At 41.8% G+C, this 21,767-nt stretch overlaps 1 protein-coding gene across 1 annotated transcript in view; it reads left to right on the top strand.

Moving 5' to 3' along the window:
- The window catches only part of LOC124776828 (hemolymph lipopolysaccharide-binding protein-like), a 42,108-nt gene that overhangs the window by 2,344 nt on the left and 17,997 nt on the right, over positions 1-21,767 (top strand). The window contains exons 2-3 of the mRNA XM_047251987.1: positions 16,468-16,631; positions 16,706-16,841. Of these exons, the coding sequence (XP_047107943.1) occupies positions 16,468-16,631; positions 16,706-16,841 (300 nt within the window). The remainder of the gene's footprint in view (positions 1-16,467; positions 16,632-16,705; positions 16,842-21,767) is intronic.

Below are 21,767 nucleotides of genomic sequence, written 5' to 3'. Positions count from 1 at the left end.
ACTCCAATCACTGCACACAACATACACACACTATATCAGCTGTCAATATGTCCATAATTATGATGTTGATTTCTCCTTTTGATGTTGATCTTTACAAAGCTTAGCTTCCCATTTGCTTGCCTGAAAAATTGAATCTGCATTCCTTCATGACGAAAAAGATATTTATCTCAGAAAGAGAACTAGGCATTAGTATTATCAGCGCTACATGTAGGGATTTTCAGATAACAACATTTAGTACATTAGCAACATATTATATTAATAGTATACTACATTAATGACAATAGGCCTACCACATGCGATTTTTGAGAATGATTTCTGAATCAGCGAAACGGGATAATGGTCTGTGTTTGACATCACACTCGTAAATTTAGCTTTGTGTCCCGTTAGATGGTATTTTCTCTAATAAACTTGCATGCGGTACTGAATTTCCAGTTGTATGAATGTGTATAAACAGCGATTAAACATAACCATGATCCTTATAATACTATGGTACTATATGTAGAGGAACCTACGAGAACACGGCCACTGCCACAACCGAATTTCCCAGCAACTTCTGAAGAAACGGCGGCCAAAGTTTTCGACCTGATTTAGACGATTTTTACGACACAAAAACTTCAGCTGTATTGGTGGCGCAGTGGATACCGCCACGGTCTCTCAGTTTTGCGGCCTGCTTTCTCAACCGAATTATGTTTCTATTTGCCTTATTTTGTTTTCTTTTATTTTTTATTTATTTGCCTATGTCTGGAGAATGATATTAAACGAATGTTTCCTATCAAGTTAGGGGATAAAAGGACGTCATATTAATGGTAAAATTACACCTACGTTTTGCGATAAATATCGTACATACATTTATTATTTGTTTCCTGTACGTATGGTATTTTCAGAGTTGTAATCTTTTTAAATTTTCATATTCTTATATTTCAGTCTTATATCAGGTCTTATATTAACACCTTTAGCTCTACTTTATTCTTCTCTTTGTTCTTGAGGACTATTTGGTGCATTATTGTGGATGATACCGATCGCAGAAACACCCGACACACAGAAATTCCAACCTGTCGACCATCGTATGACGGCAGGTTTGACAGAATAATATTTTTTGGTAGGAATCTCACTTGGGAAGGAAGATTTCACATATTTGACAATGATTTGACAACCAACAATGCATACCAGATAACTTTATCTAAAACTGGCGCTTACAATTAATTAAGAATTAATTAAAACTTACGATACACAATAGGAATTTCGCCGAAAAAATTTTCAAATAATTTTCTCATCGATTATTGGTCCTTCTTTAAAATACTATTAGTAGACGCCTAAGTGCAACGTTCTACACTCCCAGATACATTTACAGCGCTGATATTTGAAATTAAATGGTACGAACATTAATTACTATTACTTTATGAAAAAATATTCAACTACATATCACCAAAATTCAGTTTGTTTTACTGCCGCCCTGTTTGGGTCACATACCGTATGTGCTTACGCAACCGAAATTCATGTGAACAACGTATTCTAACATAATTCGAGCAGCAAAGAAAAAGAAGGAAAATTAAGGTTTAACGTAACGTCGACGACGTTGTTATTTGATTTAAGAGAAAGACGGTGAAGCAAATTCGGCCGTGTCTCTTCAATAAATCATTGGCTTTACGTAAATCTGGATATCTGGACGTGGTACTGAAGTCCGGGGTCTTACGAGTGCACCTCTCCACTCGGCAACAATACCTCCAATTATTTAAAAAAAGTGTATCTATCATATATTTTGTGGCAGGGTAGCAAATCTGCATGAGAAAGATGGAATGACATAAATATTTTACAGATCTTGATAGCTGTGGTCAAGGGGTAGAGTGTCTGACTAGCAATAAAATGTCCTGCTTCCTCATCACTGCTTACATTCTGTATAGAAATCATGACCATGGGCAGCCCTGTGAAAGAGGGCGGAGGAGTAGACAGAGTTTAAGGGCCTTGTCTTGCCCATAGGGTGGGAAATGTCCCTAACAGGCGGGAGAATTAGCTACGCTCAGCGACATAAGGAGGCAGGAGGCTATGGAAACCATTGCATTGAAGACATATTCGGTGAGGTGCCAAAACACATGGAGTAGCGAAGTGCACACATACAGATGGTGGTACTATCGAGTACACAAGGTAAAAAAGGGCAGTGCATTGGCAGAGCTGTCTAAGACTTTGAACGCGCAGTGGTATTTGGAGTTAGATGAATGGGACATTCCATTTCGCATATCGTTAAGAAATTCAGTATTCCAAGACCTACAGTGTCAAGAGTGTGCCAAGAATACCAAATTTCAGGCATTAGCCCACACCTCCGACAACCCACCGCATTCGCTTAGCGGCCGATAGCAGCGGCGTTTGCGTAGGTTTTTCACTGCTAACAGACAAGAAAAAGTCCGTGAAATATCCGTAGGAACCAGTGTGGAACGTACAACAAAAGCATCCATTAGGACAATGGTGCGAAATATGGCGTTAATGGGCTGTGGCAGCAGCGATATCGCCCGGAGCGCTTCTCCAGGGCTCTACCCTAGACAACTGGACAGTCCTAGCCTGGTCAAATGAGTCCCTATTTTAGTTGGTAAGAAAGGATGGTAGGGTTCGAATGTGGCACGGAGCTAACGAAGCCATTGACCAAAGTAGTCAACAACGCACTGTGTAAGCTGGTGGTGGCCCCATATTGGTGAGGGCTGTGTTTACGTGGATCTGACTGAGTCCTTTGTTCTAGCTCAACCTATCAATGACTGGAAATGGTTATGTCGGTGACTTCGAGACTCCTTGCACTCATTCATGGACTTCATGTTCCCAAACTAGGATGCAGTTTTTATGGATGACATCGCGCCATATCGACGGGCCACAGTAGTTCGCTGGTGGGCAATTTGAGCGAATGATTTGGCCACAGAGCTCGCCCAGCGTGAAACATAATCGAGAGTCCACAAAGTGCAGAAAAACCTGCGCTGGCAACACTTTCTCAATTATGGACGGCTGAAGAGGCAGCGTGGCTGCGTATTCCTGCAGGGAACGTATTGAGTCGATGCCACGTTGCGTTTCCGCACTACGGCGAGTAAAAGGACGTCGGACGCGTTATTAGGAGGTATCCCGTGACTTTTGTCACCCCAGTGTAATGTGTGTCAACAGGATATGTGGATTTCGAGTGATCTTTGGTAGTGTAAAGCAGGAGAGTTTTTTGAAACAAACACTCTTTGTCAATCCGGACAGTTATCCATATTCTAACTTCCACAACGTGACCGTAGCCTTGTAGCTTGTGATTGAAGGACCATAAATATCCAAAAGCTATTCTGTCGTAACGACTGATTTCTAAATTAAGAGAAACAACCACCGTTTGAAGAACTGTATACTCAAATTCTTATGCGTTCATGTGAGGAGAAATAGCAAACTTTGTAATAAAAATTTGATAGAGAAACCATGCAAATTTATCCAACATATCTAAATCTAGTGGCTTAGAAACGGAAACGAATTATTAATGTTTACATTGGTCTTGTTTTTGAGCTTAACCTGTAGTCAGTCTTTTCTGCCCATTCTACCGCTCTTTCTTATAGACCGCTTCCTACGCCTTTGCGGTGTACGAATGGATAAAAACTAGCAAATTGCGAAATAATTCATGTGAAGTGATGGTTTAATTGGACTCATTAGATATTTCGAGCACAAAAAAATGGTTCAAATGGCCCTGAGAACCATGAGACTTAACTTCTGAGGTCATCAGTCCCCTAGAACTTAGAATTACTTAAACCTAACTAACCTAAGACATCACACATATCCATGCCCGAGGCAGGATTCGAACCTGCGACCGTAGCGGTCGCGCGGTTCCAGACTGTAGCGCCTAGAACCGCTCCGCCACACCGGCCGGCTTTAGGGCACAGAACTGCGCTTAAAATACTGCGAGGGTATAAGCGGTGAACACTAGTTCGAAAGAAGAAGCTTCAAACTCTCTTCTAGAAATTCAGATTGGTGTTTCCGTTATTTCCTTATACAAACAAGTGTTAATACCAGCATTTTTCCTTTGGAAAGGTGCGGACAAATTGCTGCTGCCTTATACGCATTGTTTGCTTGAGTTCCGCTTAAATGAACCTAGTATCACTCGATCCTGATACCCCAATCTTCTTACCCAGAGTAATCATAGCAATATCGACGCATTTTCCCTAACGCGTAAGCAAAGGGGGGGGGGGGGGGGGGGAGACACGCTACGCTTGCTCAAGATAAAAAAAACCTAAAGAACCCAAATTTCATGAAATGTGTTTCTATAACTAGGATACAGAACCTGAAAATGTCATTTAGTACAGTGATAACAACACCACTCAGTTTTTCCCAGTGTTTCACCGAGTGGTGGAACACATTTTGACCACCACAAAAAGTTTAAAAAACTATTAATTTCGTTAATTGTCGTTGATTTTCATTTACAGCATACTTTTTAATGCTGTGTACGGTGTGTTCGCCCCGTTCTGTGCTTCTAGGTCTTGTAGAGAGGAGTGAATACATAATACTTTGAATAAGAATCCATTTCCGGAAACGTACCGTTTCCGGTTTGTAGAGGTTTCAGTTGAGATGTGTCACGCGTCCACGGCTGCTGAGGGAAAGAGAAAAGTCTCAGAGTTGCTTGTGGTGGGATGCAATAGTGTAGACAGGATAACGCGTACTACGTCAGACGATCACCTGATGTCTGCCTACAGAATTTAATTTACGAGACTCTGTAGAGGCAGAGGAAGATCTGCTAGAATGAGTTCCTGCCAATGAACTAGAAACTGATGACACGTGGTTCCTGTTCAAAATATTATTTACTCACTCCCCTTCACAATTACCTAGAACTTTGTAACGGAAATTTCCCAACATCCTGCAGACGTCTAAGAAGGCTCCGGAAGTATGAGTATGACATATCTTGTGAAAAGTCACATTCACTACTGACACTTAAATTTTTGGGTTACGTTTTACTGAAAACAAAATTAGCGAATCGATAACAGAAATCATTAAAAATAATAAATATTTCGGTTTGCTGTCGATTCTGATAAAAACAACACTACCACTGAACTATTCATAGTAACTCACTCTCTGCCCCTCTTCCTTACTCATAACGAATCCTACTCTCGTTATACCATTTTCTGCTACTGCTGATATTACCCTGCAGCCATCTTATCTGAAATACTTGTCTTCTTTCCATTTCACTTCAGTGACCCCTACTTCATCTAGATTGAGCCTTTGCATTTCCCTTCTCAAATTTTCTGGTTTTCCTACCACGTTCAAGATTCTGACATTCCACGCCCAGACTCGTAGAATCTTATCCTTTCGTTGGTTATTCAATTTTTTTCTGAGGGTCATCTCCCTATTGCCAGTCCTCTGTGGGGGACTACTCCGCAATCTTTTGCCAATGGAGATATCCTCACGACAATTTTTTTTAATTACAGGCCACATGTCCTGTGGATACACGTTCTGTGTCTTTAATGCCTTGGTTTCCATTGCCTTCTGCATCCTCATGTCGTTGATCATTATTGATTCATCCTCCTTTAGCGGCAGATTCTCAGCCCAAGGGCAAAGGAGTGTCCTGAACCTCGGTCCACTCCTCCGACCTCTTTGACAAAACGAGGGTCATGTCTTATGTCGGAAGCCTTCGGCCGCCAGTGCTGATTATCAACCGAAAAGTAAACCCTAGTAGGTTTCGAACCCGGGATCAAGGACATTTTGATAACTAATCAAACATGCTACCCCCAGACCACGGGTGACTAGCCGCATGAGTTTTAACCCACTCTCCAACACCACTAAATTGTGATCTGAATGTATATCCGCTTCAGAGTACGCCTTACAGTCCAGTATATGGCTTCGAAATCTCAGCCTGACCCCGATGTTATCTGACTGAAATCCTCCTGTATCTACCGTCCTTTCCCAAATATACTTCAGCCGCTTGCGACTCTTGAACAGAGTATTCGCTATTACTAGCTGAAACTTATTGCAGAACGCAATTAGTCTTCCTCCTCTCTCATTCCTAGTACCAAATCCGTTTTCTCCAGTAATCCTTTCTTCTACTTCTTCCCCAACAACCGCATTCCAATTCCCCATGACTATTAAATATTAATATGCAGTTATGTACTGAATTACCCATGCAGTATCGTCGTATACGTTCTCTAACTCACCTTCGGCTTGCACTGTCAGCATGGGTTGGGTTGGGTTGTTTGGGGGAAGAGACAAAACAGCGAGGTCATCGGTCTCATCGGATTAGGGAAGAACGGGGAAGAAAGTCTGGCGTACCCTTTCAAAGGATCCATCCCGGAATTTGCGTGGAGCGATTTAGGGAAATCACGTGAAATCCAAATCAGGATGGCCGGACGCGGAATTGAACCGTCGTCCTCTCGAATGCGAGCTGTCAGCATGTATACATGAAATATCGTTTTTGATATTGGTTAGCTGTCGATTCTGATTAGAACAACCCTATCACTGAACTCTCACTCTCTGCCCCATATTCCTACTCATAACGAATCCTACTCCCGTTATACAATTTTATGGTGCTGTTGATATTGCCCTACACTAATCTGACCATAAATCCTCATCTTCTTTATATTTAAGCTCACCATTTCTTGACTGAGTCTTTGTATTTCCCTTTACAGTTTTTCTAGCTTCCCAATGTAATGGTACTTGAATTACGTAACCATTACGGCAGCTCACCTGAACCTCTCGATACCAGCAGTATTCTACTGTGTTTCTGTAAAGTAGTTAACATATTTATGAGACAACATTCAGATTTGATTTCATTAATGTAGAGTTACTTTGATACATCGAAATGTTTATGTTGCAATGATATTATTCTTATGTGTATTCTTTCTTTTGTCACTATGATCTATGACGTACTTGTAACTCTGATTTTTGGCCGCGTAAGCGATTATTAGTTAGTTAATTAGAGAGTCGATCGTCATGTTGGAAAGACGCATAACGTAGTCAGCTTATAAAATGTGAACTTTTGACAGTGAGGAAGATGTTTTCAAGTATGTTTGTGAAGTGATGTTTTGTGTGTTACGCGATATTGCAACAAAAGAAATAAAAAGGAAGTGTAACTTAAATCCGGAGTGTTGATTATTTTTTACATCACCATTGTGCTAGCTTTCAAAGGTTTAATCTTCAAGAATGGTTTGTGAAACATATCTATAAAACTTTTGAATGTCGCATAAAAAAAAACTAGGCCTCTTTGCATCCGAGCTTGAAATCATCACCACCTAGATTTTCGACGATTGAGCCATGATTTTACAACGAGACCAGCGTGGGAAACACGAAAAGATGAGTGCCTAGTTTTATTCATTATTACATGAAATGACTTTATTAACTGTGCTCTAATGACACCTGCACACATAGTAACTTTGTTGTTACCCTAAAATGCAGTATTTAGCAGCGTGAGCAACATCACAATCATTATTAAATTTTGACCTTTCTTGTGGTAGGGTTGTTAGACCAACCACGTTAAAACTTTTGACATTCCCCGCTCCGAATTGTTGGCGTTATCCTTCGTAGGACTATTCAATCTTTTGATCATGGTCACCTCCCACTGTGCAGTCGTGTCCCAGAGATCCGAATGGGTGCTAGTCTGGAATCTTTTGCTAAGTGAAAGATCATTGTGACAATGTTTTTAATCAGAGGCCACATGTCCTGTGGGTACATATTATGTGCCTTTAGTGCTGTGGTTTCCATTGCCTTCTGCATTCTCATGTTATGGATCATCCCTGTTCTTCTGACTTTAGAGGGCAGTTTCCCACCCCAAGAACAAAAGAGCTCCTTGAATCTCTGTCAGCTCCTCTGCTCTCTTCGACATGGCCGATGGCAGATAAGGGTGTCTTCTGCCGCCACTGCTGGTGATGTTTATTCAAAATATAAGGGGTGGCGGGGTTCAAAGCCAATATGTGAGAATGGCCTGACTATTGAAGTTCAGATTTATACAATCAAGCGACGTTGCCTCTTCAACATACAAAAAAAAGGTCATTGAAATTATATCAACAAAGACGTGTTATCAAGCGTCGAACGATACTCTCCTATAACGTAAAAGTTCTAAAATCACTTATAACATTTGGTTCCATACTGTTATATAAACTATTCTGACCTAATTGTAGGCTTTATAATTCGCATCTTAATTAAGCTGTCCTGTGGGTAGTGTTCTTTGTCACTCACGTGATTGTATGTCTTGACGCATAGGTGTGAATACAAGATATAATTGTTGAAGTTATAAATAATTAAAAGAAAGTAGAAAAACGCCGATTCCTTGCATGAAAGGCTTATGTTTACTGATTTCAATACATTACCAAACTATATGCCCAACAGCGAATATGATGCTTAAAAGTATTCATTTCTTTCTGATTTGTACGTTTACTTACTCCAAACGGATACTACAAGAGACCACTAGAAAACACTGCCCTGTATGGTTACCAGTCTATATGCAAATTACTACCGTGATAATACAAATATCACGAAACACGTTATTGGATATGACATATCTTTAACGCTCGTCATCTCAAATTTATCATAATAAACAAAAATTAAAAAGCAGGTTACCTTCTGAAAATTTTGTTCTGGGCCATGAGCCCGATATCATATTCAGAAACCTTCGCCTCAATTATCTGACCATGAAAGATGCAGAAGGCCACTATGTGATTTTATTTTAGTGATTACAAAATCAAACTGAAGAAACGTATTGGCTTGCCTTGGCAGCTCTTTTAGGCGATGCGGACGCTCAAGGAAAAGAGGCTATATTTCACCTCCTGGAAGTCAGTATTCTCATCCAGAGTGAAGTATCCTCTATTACGAGAAAATCATGAGGCAGCTGTGTGTGTCTAGTTCGCTAGTCTGTTGGAATGAGTATGGCTTTGTGTGCTTTTTAATATGCACGAACAGACGTTGTTCGTCTCTGGGAACAACATGTAAATTTCACAGCTTTTCCAAATCCACATTAAACTTGTTGTCCCTTCGCTAGTGACGAGAGAAAAATGGGTGTAGGGTGGAAAGTCGCGGCAAGTTTAAAGGCTTTCAGCAGTAACCGTTCTTACACCACAAATTTTCATTTGTTAATAAACCAATGTTATGTATTTGTACTTGAGACGTTGAAAATACATGTGCTGGACTGGAATTCTAAGAGAGATCTGTTCTTTCGCGGGTTTGACCGCTTCGGGGCGATACGGTTTCATATTTCGTGCTAATTCTTCGAGGTCTCCACGATACGCAGGTGTCTAGATTCTAATCCTGTTCCGGCACAAACATGTCCATCATGTCATTTTATAGCTATAACTAACGGTTCAAACTATCCTGATTTCTAAAATTTCTTCGTGCGTTGTCAACAATCTCGATTGGTGCCGATTTTGATTCCCAGTCAGAGACGGAATTTTTTTACGTCATCTCCAATTCGTACACGCAACGATGTTGCATGCTGAAAGGAAGCGTTATTTGGCCTCTATTGGTGACTATAAAACAATGTCGACAGATGCAGGATTCAAATCCGCTTAAGCCGAAACTTCTATCTTCTCGTCGTTTCAGTTTCATTTACCTATGTAATATCCGTTGAAGGATGTCGGTATCTATCATTTGATTCTGCTTATTTGTTATTATTAATATTATTATTATTTAACAATCACATTATGTATTGGATTTCAATCACCGTCTAACAAATATTTAAGATATTTCATGGTTAGTCAACGGGAACGATAGTTTCTGGATAGAACATCCGGGTTTCGGTCAAGTACAAAAATTTTCGCCACATAATATCAGTTGAGACTTCCTTTTTAACTTTTGATTTTTATAAAACTTTGTGTTTATGAGGGTTAAAAGCTTTGGCGCCTCTAATAACGTGTTTTCTGATACTAGCATTATTATTCTGTTAATTTGCATCTCCACTTGTCAAACGAGTGTACTGAAAAGAGATAAGCGACCTACAAGAAAGTTACTTTAGTATGCCGTATACAAATCAGGCGGAAAGCAATTCACTCCGTTCGGATACTTCTGAACATGATAGTACATTAAAAATACAAAAAATTCGATTTACTATAAAATATCAAAAACTGAAGACTTTATTCATTGTAATATCACGTCACACCCATGAATATATCCCTCTGAATTACATTTCTTCAAAAACGGGGTTGGATAGAAATATGGGAACACCGCGGGATATACATACATGAACATAATAGCAGATAGCTGCATCCGGAGGTTGCGCTGTTGTATTTGGCCACGAACGGCACCTGTGCAGTAGCCTCAATACGACGTAAGTGTCAGTCGCGATCGGAACAGTGGTCTGTGTAGTGTTATGTCACAGCTGGAACAATTCGAAAGCGAGCAAATTGTTGGTGTTCGTATGGCAGGTGGTTCCGTAACCAAGAGACCCGAAGTGTTTGTTATTTGAAGAGGTACCGAATCGAAGATTTATACCGCATTCGTGGAACTCGGTAAAACATCATATGATAAATCACAACGCCGACCAACATTTGTGTTGAGTGATCGTTATAAACGTCACTGAACACGATTGTGACAAAAAATTAAGGACGACAGCTGCAAAAGTCACTGCACAAGAGTTTGTCCCATCGCGGTCGCTGTCAGCACTGAAACAAAATTAAGAGGGTTCCAGAAACAGAGCATTGCAAGGCGAGCTGGAATTTCAAAACCATTCATCAGTGAACCAGATTCTCATAACAGCAAACAGTAGTGCCGAAACCATTAAACTTAGAAATATCATTTGGACGGATGAGTCTCGTTTCACTCTCTCAGCTTCCCTCCCAATGTGCTAAGAGTAAACCATGGCGGGGATTCGGTAATCATGGCTCCATTGTTGCTCCGCAAGGTCACATTACTGCCAAAGATCAAATGTCCAATTTGGATAATTAGGTCCATCGTATTGTAGAGTGTTTGTTTCCCAGTGATGATGATGTGCTCGAAGACGACAGGGCCCGTGTCCACAAAGCTCGCATCGTTCAGGACTGGTCTCGTGAGCACGAGGGAGAATTGTAGCATCTCTCCTGACCGTGAAAGTCACCAGACCTCATCATTATTGAGTTTTTGTGCTCTACTCTGGAGAGAAGGGTGTGCGACCGCTATGCAACTCCTCCTTCGTTACCTCCACCTTCCACTATTTTGTGGGAAGTATGGAATAAGATTCCCTTGAAAACCATAGAGGATCTGTGTTAACGCATTTCAAAATGACTGGAAAATGTTTTGAACGTCAACGTTTTTCCTACTCCCTGTAAGGCATGGCTATGCGTTGTATTTGTGGTGTTTCTCACACCCTGTGTGTATAACAACGCATTTGTAGGCTGTCCCAGATTCTTAAAAACACCATTAATATCTCCATTACTTGAAGAAGTGCGTATCAGAAAGTGACATGAAACCTGTACATTACCTCATTCGTAACAATATATCAATATTATGTACATGCATATAATTTTGCATAAAACACAATCTTGCTTGGCATGTGCTGGTGCAAACTGTCACACACTTTAATATCAAGTGTGCAGATGCATTTCAGAAGAGACGCAATTGTTCCAAAAAGTTTAATTTCAGAAACAGTAGACTGACCAGATGTTGCTATTAGTTATGTTGCGTTTAAAGAGTCAGCTAAAAAATAAGCGGAGGACAGTGACTTTGGAATAAATAACTTCGTTAAATACACTTCGAGTTCACGAAACAGGAACTGACTTTGCTGAAATACCCGAAACTGAGGTGTGGTGTCATTACAGAAAATCATAACAATGATAAAGAAGTTACTAGTCCGTAAGAAGCAGCTGGCAATACTACTGGGGCTCTATTCTCTCTGTCTGAGCTGACCGTATTATCGCAGCATAAACGAACCGTACCACTTCTCCACTGGTGTCACCGTAACGAGTGTTTCTGTGTTTGGTGTCTGTGGGCGCTCAACGGCGAGTTTTTCAGCGCCCTACGTGATGAGAATGGTTGTTACGCTTATTGCCTGTATTCAGTTTAGACAAACACGTCGATATACAAAGAAAGTTTTCTGTCGCCTATCTCGTTGTTTATAGTTCCTGCAGCTTTCAAACGATAGCGTAATCAAACATAACACTTCGCTTAGCACTAACTAATAGCACATACGAAACGTTTTACAACTGCATACAATGGTATCGTAGCCTTCCACGGGCAGTGTGGTTTTCAGCAAAATAATTTTACGCATCAGGCCACGTTATTATGAAGCACTAAATCAGCTTAACAGCAGAGGTTTAGACCGTCTTGCTGTGGTGCTTTTCAGGGCAATTAATTAGCGGATACTGGTAAATGTCTTCCTATATATACAGTCTGTTTCGGTTAGCTGGTGGCTACCGAAGTCACCGTGGTCCAGGGGTAACGTCTTTCATTGATAATCAAAAAGTCTTCGGTCCCGGGTTCGATGCCCGCCACTGCCTAAATTTTGATAAATAATCAGCATTGGCGGCCGAAGATTTCCGGCATAAGAAGTCGGCCTCATTCTGCCAACGGCCTTGTCAAAGAGGGTGGAGGAGCGGATAGAGGTTCAGGGCACTCTCTTGTCCTAGGGGTGGGAAATTGCCCCTAAAGGCGGAAGAATCAGCAATGATCAACGACATGAGGATGCAGAAGGCAATGGAAACCACTGCATTAAAGACACGTAACGTGTATCCACAGGACATGTGGCCTGTAATTGAAGAAGTGTCATGATGATCTCTCCGTTGTCAAAAGATTCCGGAATAGTCCCCCATTCGGATCTCCGGGAGGGGACTGCCAAGGGGGAGGTTACCATGAGAAAAAGATTGAATAATCAACGAAAGGATAACATTCTACGAGTCGGGGCGTGGAATGTCAGAAACTTGAACGTGGTAGGGAAACTAGAAAATCTGAAAAGGGAAATGCAAAGGCTCAATGTAGATACAGTAGGGGTCAGTGAAGTGAAGTGGAAGGAAGACAAGGATTTATGGTCAGATGAGTATCGGGTAATATCAACAGCAGCAGAAAATGGTATAACAGGTGTAGGATTCGTTATGAATAGGAAGGTAGGGCAGAGGGTGTGTTACTATGAACAGTTCAGTGACTGGGTTCTGCTAATCAGAATCGACAGCAGACCAACACCGACAACGATTGTTCAGGTATACATGCCGACGTCGCAAGCTGAAGATGAACAGATAGAGAAAGTGTATGAGGATATTGACAGGGTAATGCATTATGTAAAGGGGGACGAAAATCTAATAGTCATGGGCCACTGGAATGCAGTTGTAGGTAAAGGAGTAGAAGAAAAGGTTACAGGAGAATATGGGCTTGGGACGAGGAATGAAAGAGGAGAAAGACTAACTGAGTTCTGTAACAAGTTTCAGCTAGTGATAGCGAATACCCTGCTCAAGAATCACAAGAGGAGGAGGTATACTTGGAAAAGGCCGGGAGATACGGGAAGATTTCAATTAGATTACATCATGGTCAGACAGAGATTCCGAAATCAGATACTGGACTGTAAGGCGTACCCAGGAGCAGATATAGACTCAGATCACAATATAGTAGTGATGAAGAGTAGGCTGAAGTGCAAGACATTAGTCAGGATGAATCAATACGCAAAGAAGTGGGATACGGAAGTAATAAGGAATGACGAGATACGTTTGAAGTTCTCTAACGCTATAGATACAGCAATAAGGAATAGCGCAGTAGGCAGTACAGTTGAAGAGGAATGGACATCTCTAAAAAGGTCCATCACAGAAGTTGGGAAGGAAAACATAGGTACAAAGAAGGTAGCTGCGAAGAAACCATGGGTAACAGAAGAAATACTTCAGTTGATTGATGAAAGGAGGAAGTACAAACATGTTCCGGGAAAATCAGGAATACAGAACTACAAGTCGCTGAGGAATGAAATAAATAGGAAGTGCAGGGAAGCTAAGACGAAATGGCTGCAGGAAAAATGTGAAGACATCGAAAAAGATATGATTGTCGGAAGGACAGACTCAGCATACAGGAAAGCCAAAACAAACTTTGGTGACATTAAAAGCAACGGCGGTAACATTAAGAGTGCAACGGGAATTCCACTGTTATATGCAGAGGAGAGAGCAGATAGGGGGAAAGAATACATTGAAAGCCTCTATGAGGGTGAAGATTTGTCTGATGTGATAGAAGAAGAAACAGGAGTCGATTTAGAAGAGATAGGGGATCCAGTATTAGCATCGGAATTTAAAAGAGCTTTGGAGGACCTACGGTCAAATAATGCATAGATAACATTCCATCAGAATTTCTAAAATCATTGGGAAAGTGGCAACAAAACGACTATTCACGTTGGTGTGTAGAATATATGAGTCTGGCGATATACCATCTGACTTTCGGAAAAGCATCATCCACACAATTCCGAAGACGGCAAGAGCTGACAAGTGCGAGAATTATCGCACAATCAGCTTAACAGCTCATGCATCGAAGCTGCTTACAAGAATAATATACAGAAGAATGGAAAAGAAAATTGAGAATGCGCTACGTGACGATCAGTTTGGCTTTAGGAAAAGTAAAGGGACGAGAGAGGCAATTCTGACGTTACGGCTAATAATGGAAGCAAGGCTAAAGAAAAATCAAGACACTTTCATAGGATTTGTCGACCTGGAAAAAGCGTTCGGCAATATAAAATGGTGCAAGCTGTTCGAGATTCTGAAAAAAGTAGGGGTAAGCTATAGGGAGAGATGGGTCATATACAATATGTGCAACAACCAAGAGGGAATAATAAGAGTGGACGATCAAGAACGAAGTGCTCGTATTAAGAAGGGTGTAAGACAAGGCTGTAGCCTTTCACCCCTACTCTTCAATCTGTACATCGAGGAAGCAATGATGGAAATAAAAGAAAGGTTCAGGAGTGGAATTAAAGTACAAGGTGAAAGGATATCAGTGATACGATTCGCTGATGACATTGCTATCCTGAGTGAAACTGAAGAAGAATTAAATGATCTGCTGAACGGAATGAACAGTCTAATGAGTACACAGTATGGTTTGAGAGTAAATCGGAGAAAGACGAAGGTAATGAGAAGTAGTAGAAATGAGAACAGCGAGAAACTTAACAACAGGATTGATGGTCACGAAGTCAATGAAGTTAAGGAATTCTGCTACCTAGACAGTAAAATAACCAATAACGGACGGAGCAAAGAGGACATCAAAAGCAAACTCGCTATGGCAAAAAAGGCATTTCTGGCCAAGAGAAGTCTACTAATATCAAATACCGGCGTTAATTTGAGGAAGAAATTTCTGAGGATGTACGTCTGGAGTACAGCATTGTATGGTAGTGAAACATGGACTGTGGGAAAACCGGAACAGAAGAGAGTCGAAGCATTTGAGATGTGGTGCTATAGATGAATGTTGAAAATTAGGTGGACTGATAAGGTAAGGAATGAGGAGGTTCTACGCAGAATCGGAGAGGAAAAGAATATGTGGAAAACACTGATAAGGAGTAGGGACAGGATGATAGGACATCTGCTAAGACACGTGGGAATGACTTCCATGGAACTAGACGGAGCTGTAGAGGGCAAAAACTGTAGAGGAAGACAGAGATTGGAATACGTCAAGCAAATAATTGAGGACGTAGGTTGCAAGTGCTACTCTGAGATGAAGAGGTTAGCACAGGAAAGGAATTCGTGGCGGGCCGCATCAAACCAGTCAGTAGACTGATGACCGAAAAAAAAAAACCCAAGTCACATCTCTGGGATGTCACTTGACACTTGCTATGTGTACTATTAGGGGTTGGTGCAAGGGGGGGGGGGATCACTGAACGCCAGGGTATTATCTGTTTTACTCTGGTGGCTTATTGGAAGGCAACTCTGGCATGAAACTGGTAGGAAACAACGTACTGGCAGGTTGCCTGTGCCACTACTAAGTGATTGGTAGGCAGCTTTCGTGGTGACTGGTAGACAATAACAAATCGGCAGCTTGTTTAACGTGCATTGTTTCCCTGTGTGGAAGTGTTAACGCCACCATTTATGCTATTAAATGCGGGACAAGTGGTGCTGCTGGCCGGTGAACGCATGCGGTCCCCCGGGATGGAATCGCTGGCAGCCAGGCCGTAGGCAACATGAAGCCATTCTCAATGGATACGCTTTTGGGGTATCTGAATATTTGAGAAACCTCCCTTATTTTTCGCTGCTGCATCCATGGATGCAGATCAAGCGCTTGAGGTTGGTGGAACGGTGGTCTGGTGGTGTTCAGTTACAGCTGCACTACGCCGGGTAAAAGGAGGTCCGACACGATATTATGAAGGGTCATGAATTTTGTCACTTCACTGTATATATTACCAAGACTGGTAATAATACCTACCACGAACAACACTTAATGTGCTCTGGTGCCAATTCAACGTATCACGTAGGATTACGACCCTTTACACGCCCGATTACGGAGAGTATGTGTACAAAGTTACATTGACATCCGTCCATGAAATCTGGATGATTTACGTACTTTGTCGGGCTTTGTGCATTCGAATCGACTTCTGTACTTTGCCAAGTCTTCCTAACCGTGTTCTGTCTGGTTTTGCAGAGGACAGTATGGTCTGGGAATGCACTTGGCAGCTTCTGCTGATACTCTTCATTGTGGCATCGCCTCGAGAGCTCCTCGCAGACGACTGTGTGTCGCCCTCTGCAAGCAGTGTTAGCCTCTCTGCGAGCAGCTTCCGCAACCTTACGGGTCACTGGATAACCAAGGTGGGTGTACACTCGCCTGCTGCTAACACTACCCTCACACCAGCGAAACTCACCAGTTGTCTGGTCTGTTACAGGCGGCTCTCATCCGCAAAAGTAGAAGAGACGTCAGTGATCTGCTGGCTGAGGAAAGGCCGTTGCATTACGACATCGACGTTACCCGTCAAGGTTGTGGTGACGACGAAACCCTGACGACGTTTTTCAGTGTTGTAGGTCAGTACTTAACATCACGAAAGGAGCTTCCGACTTCCAGCAAATTTTTATTTTAGTTAAGTGTAGTTTCGCATCTGAGTATCAAAGAAGGAAGAAAACCTTGGTTCTATCAGAATGAAAGAAATCTCTTCTCTGTTTTCTCCTGCTGCTTCTATCTTCGCGATTTAGGCTCTGTAGCGAAGAATGTCTGTGCTACTCATTGATGTTGTTGGTTTTCCCCTCCTTCCGTGGTCATCAGAGTGTTGTTCGCACTTTTTGCTTAAGTGTATTTGAACTCGCATTCAGGAGGAGGGCGATTCAAACCTCCTTCCATCCATCCAGTTTTAGATTTTCCGCCCCTTCTCTCAGTCGTCTGAGGAAAATTCCGGGATAGTTTCGTAAGAAAGGCATCGCCGCTTTCCTTCATTCTATCCCAGGATCAGAGTTTCTACGCCATCTCTCATGACCTCTACGACGAATGATTGTTATATCGATTCTTTCTTCCTTCTAAAAGCTTCATATATAAAACAAAAGAATCGAAAGACCAAAAGTAATCAGTGTAGGGATATGAAATTTCTGCATTACTTTTTCTATGTAACATATTCAAGTGATTAACATTGCAAGATCACAGATTAATGGAAACCCGAGATAAGCTACTGCAAATGTGAAATGCTGGTACATTAATAAACGGTATAGACACCCGAATTATGAATACAGACATGCGAACGTGCCTGCATCGTGTTGTACAGCTGCCGAATGTCAGTTTGTGGGATGAACTTCAATGTGTGTTTCAGTAGCTAGGCTAATACAGGAACGTATAATGCTGTTGTTGATGACGATAATGTTGTCTGCTGGTGACGTTTCATATGTGTTAAATTGGAAACAGGTCTATTGATCGAGCAGGCCAAGGTAAGATGTCGACACTCTGAAGAGCATGTTTGGCTGCAACAGCGTTATGTGGACCAGCGTTGTCCTGTAGCAAAACAGGCCCTGGAATGCCGTTCATGAAGGGCAGCACAGAAGGCCGAGTCACCAAACTGACGTCAGGATGCGTGGAAGAACCGCGAGACTGCTCCTGCTGTCATACGAAATCGTACCTCAGACCATAAACCCACACGTAGGCCCATGTGTCTCGAACGCAGACGGGATGGTTGCAGACCGTTAACTGACCTTCTTCACACCAACACACAGCCATCACTGCCTTCGAGGCAGAACAAGCTTTCATCAGAAAACACTACAGCCCTCCAACCTGCCTCCATTGAGTTCTCACTTTACGCTACTGAAGTCACCAGGGTCAGTGGAACGCATAATACTGGTGTCTCGCTCGAGCTGTCCATGGATTAACCGGTTTGTAACAGTTCGTTGTGTCACAGTGGTGCCAAATGCTGCTCACATTACTGCTGTAGATGCATTATGATGCATGCAGTACGATGCACCAGAGGCATACACTGGACACGACGTTCTTCCCTGTCAGTAGTGCCACGTGACCGTCTGTAGCGCAGTCCTCCTGCGATCATACATTCTCGTGACCACCGCTGCCACCGATCAGGTACATACAGTGGCTCCATTATTGCCAAGTCTTTCTTCAGTATCGCAGAAGCAACATCCATCTTCTCGTAGCCCTATTACACGACATCTTTCAAACTCAACGAAGTGCTGACAATGACGTCTTTGTCGTCTGCAAGGGAGTGATGGCTAACATCAATTCACCACGTCCAGTCTCATAGGTAACTAACGCTCGAGAGGTGTAGAAACACGCCTACCAATTTTCGTTTATGTCACGCAACTCCTTTCTGGTTGTAACCTCCCAACAGAAAAAAAAATAAATGTAATATTCATATTTAGTGTAACCTCGACCAGAAAAATCTCGATTAAGTTCCCAATAGAAAAGGTACAGTGGCTGCATTATTGCCTAGTGTGGTGTCACCGCCAGACACCACACTTGCTAGGTGGTAGCCTTTAAATCGGCCACGGTCTGTTAGTATACGTCGGACCCGCGTGTCGCCACTATCAGTGATTCCAGACCGAACGCCGCCATACGGCAGGTCGAGTCTAGAGAGACTCCATAGCACTCGCCCCAGTTGTACAGCCGACTTTGCTAGCGATGGTTCACTATCTACATACGCTCTCATTTGCCGAGACGACAGTTTAGCATAGCCTTCAGCTACGTCATTTGCTACGACCTAGCAAGGCGCCATATCCAGTTACTATGTCTTCTGAACAGATAATATTGTGACTCATGTACCGTCAAGAGCGACGTTCATCATTAATGGATTAAAGTTAAGTATCAAACTACTTAGGTCCGCTTTCTGAATTATAATTCTTTGTCATGTTCCAGACTTCACGTCAGTATAGTTCTTCCCTCCTCACGCCAGCCTGCGTGAGCTAAAACGCGTGCATTTCGGCTCTTCAGTCAACTCAACAACAAGACTTTCTGCAATATCGCAGAAAGGACATCCATCTTCTCGTAGCATTATTACACGACCTCTTTCAAACTCAATGAAGTGCTGACAATGACGTCTTTGTCGTCTACAAGGGAGTGGTGGCTAACATCAATTCACCACGTCCAGTCTCATAGGTAACTAACGCTCGAGATGTGTAGAAACATACCTACCTACTTCCGTTTATGTCACGCAACTCCTTTCTGGTTGGAACCTCCCAAAAGAAAAAATAATTATAATATTCACATTTAGTGTAACCTCCCCACAGAAATATCTCCTTTAAGTTCCCAATAGAAAAATTTCTTTCCAATAATAAAATTTCAACTTTTAATGTGATCTTCCATTAAAGAGTGACTGCATATCGAGATTCATAAGTTTTGACGCCAGCAGCGCTGCCTCGTGGCCCTGTGAAAGCATCCTGAATAAACTGAAAAATTCTTACCTCACAATGATGTCGCCGGATAAAGCTATCTATATATTTGCTCCTATGAGAAATTTTTGGCGCAGCCCAGTGCAATGCTGGCCAACAGATTTTCATTTGTAGAAAAACAACTGATTTTCTTTTGCTTAATCAACATGAGTAAGCACAGGAAAAATTCGTAAAATCTTTAAACTCAGATAAATGACTGCAAAAGTTTTCTTAAGAACAAAAGTTATTATTGAAACATTTCTGCAAGGAATTACATGAGACTTTAACCTTACAATTGTGGTTAAATCAGTTGTGGAAATTAACATATGCGCGAGGCAACAAATAACAATAATTTTTTTTTTACCTTATACCGCATCGCTCAGGCACCACCATCGTTATGCACGACCGGCCAACACAAGTCAACTGCAGCACTGCCCTGTCCGAAATTCATAACTCAAATGTTCTGTGCGAGCTACAAAACACGACTGCTCTCTGCAAGCTACTAAACTCGACTTACTGCTAGCACTGCTCTGACCTGCGATTCTATTGCAGCATAGATATTCAATATCGCAGGCAGCGGGTGAGCAATCGATCGAAATTACATCTGCTCAAGTGCGCTAGAAAATAGTAATGGACCCCTAATGAACCCCTTACATAGTGTTGCCATTTTTTTCGGGTGTGTAGTTCACTGACGAGTTTCAGTTCTCTGATCATCATTAGGTATCACAAGACATTCAGAACTGTTTCTGAGTGTAACGCGTGTTCCCACGTCTCGCCATATGACGGAATGTAATGCACCCAGGAGCGCTGTCGAAAAAGATTTCTTTGGTAGTCCCAGTGTTATTGTGAAGGAGGAATACTATCGCATGGGTACACTAGCTTCCATATCTCCATTCACCGGTCAACGTTAATGTGAGACTGTATTTCATCCCTATGTGCGATTTCCAGGGGTGTATTCAGCCCTGACTTCGTGGTTGTGAATGGAAATGGGTGACTGCGTATAACGGCACAAGTGAAGTAGCTCCTGGTACGAAATAATATTCGGCGGATAGACTGATTCGATCGCTCGCCCGAGTTAAATGTCATGGGGCACGAGTAAAATGCGACGGGTGATGTACTGCTGCAGCACGGACACTTGCACCAACGAACATCACGCATTTGTCAAACCGTTGTTGTCAACCACACTGGTGGAGGAATGCAATGCCATACCGCAAGAACTCCCTAGCAGCCTTGTTCCTAGCATGGGAACACGATGCAGAGGTTGCATTGTTGCCCATGGTCGCCACACACACTATTAAGAACCATGTCCCGGCTTTTGTGATGTCTTTGGACTCATTATAAATCGCAGTGACTTAAGTGTTATTATTGTATAACAGACGTTTCATTTCTGTTCATCTCATTCTGTAATTGATTCAGTTATCTTTCTATCTACATATAGTCCAACTTTCACCGAGCTTTGCTTATTGCCAGTCACACATCACGCAAGTTACTTTCGTTCGTAACTTCTACAATCCACTGCAATTTCTCCATTTCCTACCGCAGCTCCACTTACATCTGCGAGATGCCTCGCATTGATAACCGCAATAGCACTTCATGCAGAGTGGAATGTTATCCGTCAAATAAATACATAAACAAATGTGAGATGTAAAAACAAGTCTTAAATGTTTCCGATTATTGAGGATTTTCCGAAGCATATCAATGTCGGAAGTTAACGGTCCAATAATCTTTAAATATTCTTACATTTTTTTAAAAAAATATGCCTCATCCTAGGCTGGTGCGGCTAGTTGAGAAACTACCGACTATGTTGCTCGTTTCTTTTTAGCCAATATTCAATTAGGATAATTCATAAAGAAGGCAAATATACTTCCAATATTGCTGCCATGAAAGATCAGAGTGAAAATTTCTGTAAGTGGCACAAAAATGGTATTCATATCAATGAAATATTACGATATATGTTACGTTGCAGATATAGTGAAAGTATGTTACTCAAAAGTCATCTTTATCAGCGGCAACAGACTTTTAGTTTAGTTACAGTGTTCTATTTATTTTGTTTGGATCAATGACATGTAAAACTGCATCTTTGTAGACTTCTGTTCA

Source organism: Schistocerca piceifrons, chromosome 2, assembly GCF_021461385.2.
Source record: "Schistocerca piceifrons isolate TAMUIC-IGC-003096 chromosome 2, iqSchPice1.1, whole genome shotgun sequence".
NCBI classification, from domain to species: domain Eukaryota; kingdom Metazoa; phylum Arthropoda; class Insecta; order Orthoptera; family Acrididae; genus Schistocerca; species Schistocerca piceifrons.
Note: the sequence above shows the minus strand (reverse complement) of the source record. Positions and strands in the feature narration are given on the sequence as shown.